The sequence below is a fragment of the Trichechus manatus genome, unplaced genomic scaffold, assembly GCF_000243295.1.
Source record: "Trichechus manatus latirostris isolate Lorelei unplaced genomic scaffold, TriManLat1.0 scaffold00004, whole genome shotgun sequence".
NCBI classification, from domain to species: Eukaryota; Metazoa; Chordata; class Mammalia; order Sirenia; family Trichechidae; genus Trichechus; species Trichechus manatus.
In genome coordinates, this window is record NW_004443940.1 from 9,753,914 (window position 1) to 9,761,354 (window position 7,441).

Consider the following 7,441-nt stretch of genomic DNA (forward strand, 5'->3'; position numbering starts at 1 on the left):
CCCGCTGAGTGGCTGGTAGGTTCAACCGCCAACCTTTAGGTTAGTAGCTGAGGGCTTAACCGCTGCGCAACCGGGGCTCCTCTCTCATCATTTGCGCCTACGGAGCCTTTTGCACTTTGTAGCAAGGGTGTTAAACAAGAATTTGTGGAATCAGTGTCATTGCCTGATTTGTTTACTCCTTTATATGAAGTGTCGCTGTTCCTGGCTTATAGTAGGCTTTCAAAGCATATTTGTGGAATCAATGAATAATGAACGGCGTTCACGCTAACGTCGCCCAGAGAAATACAAATCCCAGCATGCATTGCGTGGAACACGGCGGACGCGGTGACGCAAGGGGGCGGGCCGAGCCTGGGGGAGGGGTCGTCCTGCGGGTAGTCGGAGGCTGGGGCGGCGGTGGAGCCCACGGTGAGAGAGGGAGTGTGAGGGAGCGAAAGGTGAGCTGAGGGGACGCATTGCCGTGGGCCCCCGGTCTATGGAGCGGGGTAAGATGGCGGAGGCGGAGAGCCTTGAGACAGCGGCGGAGCACGAGCGGATCCTGCGAGAGATCGAGAGTACCGACACGGCCTGCATCGGGCCCACGCTCAGGTACTCCGGGTACCGGGGCCACCGACGGGCGGGCACTGGCAGGACCAGCGGGCAGCTTCCTTCGGCTCGGTCTGCTCGGCCGGCCTCCCGCAGGGCCGGCGTCTGCCCCTACCTTCGGGAGCCCAGCGAGCGGCCTCCGCCCTCGGTGAGGCGGGTCTCGCACCGGGTCCCCAACGTGAGGTCCCTTCCCGGCCCGCTCCCCGCAGCCCGGTCCCCAGGATGGACCTCCTGCCTGCTTTGGGCCGGGCAGCCTTCATCTCCCTTCGAGGCTAGCCCAACGCCGGGCAACTAGAGAGCGCCCGACAGATGGTGGCTCTTAGTAGACCTTCCCCCTGGGGACATCACCCTTCTTCTCCAACTCGAATCCTTGTCCTGCCTTAGACATAAGTTCTGCTCTTCAGACAAAACAATATTTCAACCCACGGTCCCTTGCTTAGAAATGATACTCTTGCCTCCTTAAAATCACAACCACTTCTCAAAAACGAGCCCCTGAAAATCCTCGGCTCTGGAAAGAAAGAAGTTTCCCTCAACCCGCGCCCCTTTCCTGGGAGCGGGTGCTCTCAAACCCTGCCAGGAGGATGACTCTTTCCAAAGGTGCAGCCTCATGGTATTCTCATCGCTGAGAAAAATTTGCCCCCTCTCCCGCCCCGTTACCGTTACTTTGCCCTCACAGCTCAGTTTTATTTGGAGATGTCAAAACAAACCCTGACCTACCCTAATTTATGTATTTAACAAAACTTAGGTAGTGCTTCTTATATACAGGGCAAGACATTATGTTAAGTGATTTACACATTTATTTAAACCGCAGAACAATCCTACTAGGTAGGTACTATTATTACTCTCATTTTACAGTTGAAGCACAGAGCGGTTAAGCACTTGCCCAAGGTCGCAGAGAAAATAAATTGGAGAAATCAGGATTCCTACTCAGGCAGTCTGGATTCAGAGTCTGCACTTTTTTTAAAAAAAAAAGAAATAATATTTTATTGTTTTCAGTGAAAGTTTACAAAGCAAATTAGGTTCCTGTTTGACAATTTCTACAAAAATTGGTCAGTGACATTAGTTACCAGAGTCTGCACTCTTAACCACTGTTGTTTTGCCTCAGCTGGGGATTATACTCTACCTTACCTTTTTGTTGATAATTACACACTAAGCCCAATTTAGAACTACTTTCCCCTTACCCTTCAGTTTACTACTACCCTAGAGCTAACTCATCCTCATCCTTTCAGTCTTAGGTCACTGTTCCTCCCTTCAAAAAAGAGTTATGAAAGAGTGGTTGAAGGAGGGCCAGGCTGGAGACTACGCCTCAGCTCCACCTGCCCGTCTTTCTCCAGGGTGCATTGTTAGCACAGTTTTCCCAGTGTCATCCCTGGACATTACCATCCTCAAGTTTTGCCTTCTGTCTTTTAAAGTGACTTTTGGCTCTCTTTTTGGATCAGTTCTTCAACACTATGGCTATCTCACACTCCCATCTCCGCTGTTACATTATGATCATGACCACCATGCTTTTCCCATTTTCTTAAGCTGTTGAGGGTGAATGATCCTCATTTCATAGTCTTTACTTTTACAGAAACTAAGGGCTACTTACTAATGTCCTACTAAGTGCATTAATAGTTGTTAATATTTGCTTTTTGTAAAATGTTACTAGAGTTTACTGAGGATGCTGTTTCAATAGTCTACTAAGAAATTTGGCTGCTAAGTTGGAGTTGGCAACCTAGCAACGCACCATCAATGTTGTGTTGAATTGGTTGTGATTTTCAAAGTTCTTGTTTTATATAATAGACTTTAGTGTTGTCAATTTAGTTTGTTGTGGTTTGTTTATTAGGTTAACTCTCCACCGAATAATGATACATATTTATATCAACTTAATTTTGGCCTGTAGTTTTTCTAGTGTCTTGACTTTAAGAATATGTATATTTTGGTTCAAATGTAAATTACAGTTCTCCCTAAAACTAGCTTCATTATGATCACCGAGTTCTTTTTCCACTGGAAAGTGGGCTTTTGTGGGGTAGATAGATTAATGTATCTTTTGCCCTAAGGGAGCACAGTTAGGAAAAAAGAGTTTAAGAATCACTGCACTATCCCACCATTTTTAGTTGCTTTTCCTGACTCCCTGTGTAATTATTAGGGGTTTTTCATTTTTTGTCCTTATCTTTTCTGTGTCAGATAATCCTAAATCTTACTATCAGACCCAAGATTCAATCACTGGAACATCCTGTAGTACAAGTAGTACCTACTGTCTTTGTCTTTAGCTTTTCTCTCCTCATATTCACAGGTGATGATCTCACCTTATTTCCTTACTCCATTCAGAGGCAGTAGCATGCACAGACTTGATGTTTCAGATCCCATGCCTTATTCTGGATGCACCTCCATCATTATTATCTCCTGTTTTTCCATCACAATCATTAAAGAGGTTTGACTCAGGCTATAAGTGCTTTTCCTTAACTACACTCAGCTGTAAACCCCAAACTCCTCTATCCCTCTTCATATTATGTCTTTACAATTTTTTCCATCTTTTGAGGTAGTTTTTTTAAGACATTAGATTCTTAGCTGTTCTTGAGATAGGTTTTTTAACTGAAGAGGAACTAAAGAACAGAGAATAACAGTAATTTGATGGCAGATATAAGATTAATACACTCATCCCTAAAATTCCTCCCCTTCACAAAAATCCGCTTAGCTGTGTTGCCTAACCAGGTTTCCTTTGCCAGCTGTTACTTGTGTATCATTACTTGGTTTCTTTCCCTGCTATGATACCAAATTATTCTTCCAGTCTTATTTTTCTTTGAGGAGTCACAATGGCTTGACTTTTTCATTATGTAACTATTATTTTAATCCTGAACAGTACAAGCAATGTTAGTCGAATCCCATATATCATAAGAGAGTGCCTTTCCTTTTTCATTGTAATTGTGAAAGGCCAAGCATATCTACACATATAGAAGCTGTTGCCTAGCAAATTCTTTTGGGAAAGCAGCCATCTCTTTTTTCTCTGTCTTTTAAAGATTATTTCATCATCTGCAAGTCCTAATTTTGCAGATAGGGAAAGAGGTCCAGAAGATGTTAGGGTATGTTCTATTTTTAAAATAGTATTGATTCTGGCTCTGTAGTACTAATACTAAACTTTTGATCGAAAATCGCGAATACTAGCTCTATGTTACCGTTTTTCAAATCCTGTTTTTATGTCTCCAGTCTTCTATCACTAAGTAGGGGTCAGCTCCTCACCTTGGGCTCTGGGTAATAGCAATTAAATATTTAAGTTACTATTTAAGGGTTTGTTTTCAAACTTTTTAGTTTAACTATGAAATACATTGCCATTTTTGAAACAGCTTTATTAAGATACAATTCACATAGCATACAATTCACCCATTTAAAGTATACAATTTAATAGTTTTTCATATATTTACAAAGTTGTGCAGTAATCACCACAATTTAATTTTAGAACATTTTTATCACCCTCCAAAGAAATCCCTTATCCATTGGCAGTTACTCCCCAGCCCTAGGCAATCACTAATTTACTTTCTATCTCTGTGGATTTGCCTATTCTGGATATTTTATATAAATGGAATCATACAGTATGTGTGCGCGCACGCGTGTGTGTGTGACTTACAATATTTTCAAGGTTTCGTCCCTGTGGTAGCAAGTATCGTTACTTCATTTTATTACCAAATAATACTCTGTTGTATAGATCTACCACATTTTATCAATTGATGGATATTTGGGTTGTTTCCTCTTTTTGGCTATTAAGAACAATGCCTCTCTGAACATTCATGTACACGTTTTTGTGTGGCCATATGTTTTCATTTCTCTTGGTATATACCTAGAGGTGGAACTGCTAGGTCATGTGTAAATCTATGTTTAACATTTTGAGGAACTGCCAAACTGTTTTCCAAAGCTGTTGCACCATTTTACGTTCTCAGCAGCAATATGAGAGTTACAGTTTCTCCACATCATTGGCAACACTTGTTATTATCTTTTTTATTTTAGCCCTCCTCATGGATGGGAAGTGGCATCTCATTGTGGTTTTTATTTGCATTAACCTAATGGCTAATGGGAAACCCTGGTGGCACAGTGGTTAAGAGCTTGGCTGCTAACCAAAAGGTCGGCAGTTTGAATCTGCCAGCTGCTCCTTGGAAACCCAATAGGGCTCTGCTCTGTCTATAGGGTCGCTATGAGTCGAAATTGACTCGATGCCAACAGGTTTAATGGCTAATGGTAAAGTAGAGGTTCAGTGAAAAAGAGGAAAACCCTCAGCGAGATTGATTGACACAGTGGCTGCAACAATGGGCTCAAACATAGCAACGATTATGAGGATGGTGCAGTACCGGGCAGTGTTTCATTCTGTTGTACATAGGGTCACTATGAGTTGGAACTGACTCAATGGCACCTAACAACAACAACAATGGCTAATGATGTTGAGCATCTTTCCACATGCTTATTTCTTATTTTTATATGTTTTTGGAAAAATATTCAGATCCTTTGCTAATTATTTAATTGTGTTATTTATCTTTTTTACTGTTGAGTGGTAAGAGTTCTTTATATATTCTGGATATAAGTCCCTTATCAGATATATGATTTGCAAATACTTTCTCCCATTCTGTGGGTTGTCTTTTCACTTTCTTGATGGTATCATTTGCAGCACTCAAGGTTTTAATTTTAGCTCTTGTATTTAGGTTTGTGAACCATTTTGATTTAATTTTTTGTGTATAGTGTAAGAAAGGGGTCCAACTTCATTCCTTTGCATGTGGATATCCAGTTGTTCCAGCACCGTTTGTTGAATGCCATCTTTTTTTACCCGGATATATTCCTGGTTGATTTATTTTGATCTCCTTACCATGAAATTTATATTCCTTGTGGTAGAAATGTAACATTCAATACCTTGTCCTTGTGTTTATTTAAATTTTCTCCCACATATCTGAGGGATATAATACTCATTAAAAATCAGGTCCTGGGGACTGCCTATCAGAATTTTGAGGATGGAGTGGAGAATGGAGAGAGACAGGAAACAAATTTATAAAAGCCCTTTGGTTGATTTTGATACTGCCTCCTTGACTGAGGGGAAAGAAATTATCTCTCATTGCCTATTGCTTATTTTTAGTGGTTGTTAGTAGTAGCTGTCCTTAAAAATAACATTTTTATATTTTAATTATAATGCAATATGATGAGTTTTAAAAAGAGAAGAAACAAACAGGCAATAAGGAAAACAAACAACAACAACAAAAAACAAAACTTTTCACCCTGCCATAACTCTTGTATTTGTATATTTATTTCTAACTTTTTCCGTATGCATTTTATTACTGTCTTAGTTATCTAGTGCTGCTATAACACAAATACCACAAATGGGTGACTTTAACAAATTTATTTTCTCATAGTTTAGGAAGCTGGAAGTCCACATTCAGGGTGCCAGCTTTTAGGAAGGCTTTTTTTCTTTGTAGGCTCTGGAGGAAGGTCCTTGTCTCATTGAGCTTCTGCTCCTGGGCGATCTTCATATGGCTTGGCATCTCTCTTCCCCCATCTCTGCTCTGCTTGCTTGTTTAATCTCTCTTTATATCTCAAAAGAGATTGACTCAAGATACATCATACACTAATCCTTCCTCGTTAACATAACAAAGAAAACCCATTGCCAAATGGGATTATAACCACAGGCATAGAGGTAGGATTTAAACACATATTTTTGGGGGACATAATTCAATCCATAACAATTACGTTACATATTGTTGTTGTTAGCCACCATTGTGTCAGCCCCAAACTCATGGCAACCCATGCACAGTGGAGCAAAATGATGCCTGGTCCTGTGCCATCCCCATGAGTGGTTGGGAATTAGACCAGTTGTGATCCATAAGAGTTTTTATTTGCTGATATTTAGAAGTAGATTGCCAGCCCTTTCTTCCTTGTCAGTCTTAGTCTGGAAGCTCTGCTGAAACCTGTTCAGCATCACAGCAACACTGACAGACGGGTGGTGGCTGTGCATGAGGTGCATTGGCCGGGAATTGAACCTGGTCTCCTGCATGAAGGTGAGAATTCTACTACGGAACCACTAATGTCTCACACATTAAGTATTGGAAGAGTATTATCATGTTGCATTTTGCTTTTTTATTTAATATGTTATACAGTTTCTTACATCATTATATATTAATAGCCATATTATTTTAATGGCTTTATTCATGAATTAATTTATTCATATATTCATTCATTCAACAAATATTTATTGAGCAACTTCTATGTGCCAGATACTCTTCCATGCTCTGGGGTACAGCAGCGAACAGAAGAAACAAGTTTCTACCATTAGGGAATTTACGCATAGAATAAACAAACAAATGAATAAATATATTTACCCACAGAATAAACAAACAAATGAATAGGTACATAATGTAATACTATGTAGTGATTAGTGCTACATAATGACAAGGGTATTGTTTTTCATCGGGTGGTAAGAAAAGGTTGTTCTGGCAAAGGTTTTAATCCAGTGAAGGAGCAAGCCTCAGGACTCACTGGGGGAAGTACCTTCCATGTAGGGCTCTTAAGTGCAGAAGCCTTCAGAAGAAAGAGAGAAATTTATTTGCTCACAGTGTAGGAGGGGAAGGTGCTTGTCATCAATCTTCCCCTGGTCTAGGAGTGTCTCAGTGCAGGGACCCCCAGTCCAAAGGACATGCTCCACTTCAGGCTCTGCTTTCTTGGTGGTAGGAGGCCCCCCTGTCTGTCTGCTAGCTTCTCTCTTTTATATCTCTAAAGAGATCGACTGAAGATACAGCCTAATCTTGTAGATTGAGTCCTACCTCATTAACATAACTGCCTCTAATCCTGCCTCATTAACATCATAGAGGTAGGGTTTACAACACATAGGAAAATCACATCAGATGACAAA

General features: G+C 40.9%; 1 protein-coding gene across 4 annotated transcripts in view; it reads left to right on the plus strand.

The window, feature by feature from the left end:
- The first annotated feature begins 378 nt into the window (after positions 1-378).
- EXOC6B (exocyst complex component 6B) overlaps positions 379-7,441 on the plus strand; it is a 738,950-nt gene continuing 731,887 nt past the window's right edge. For all 4 annotated transcript variants that reach the window (XM_023732748.1, XM_004369208.2, XM_023732740.1 and 1 more), the window contains exon 1: positions 379-585. In XM_023732748.1, coding sequence (XP_023588516.1) covers positions 473-585 — 113 coding nt within the window. In that variant the 5' untranslated portion in view covers positions 379-472. The remainder of the gene's footprint in view (positions 586-7,441) is intronic.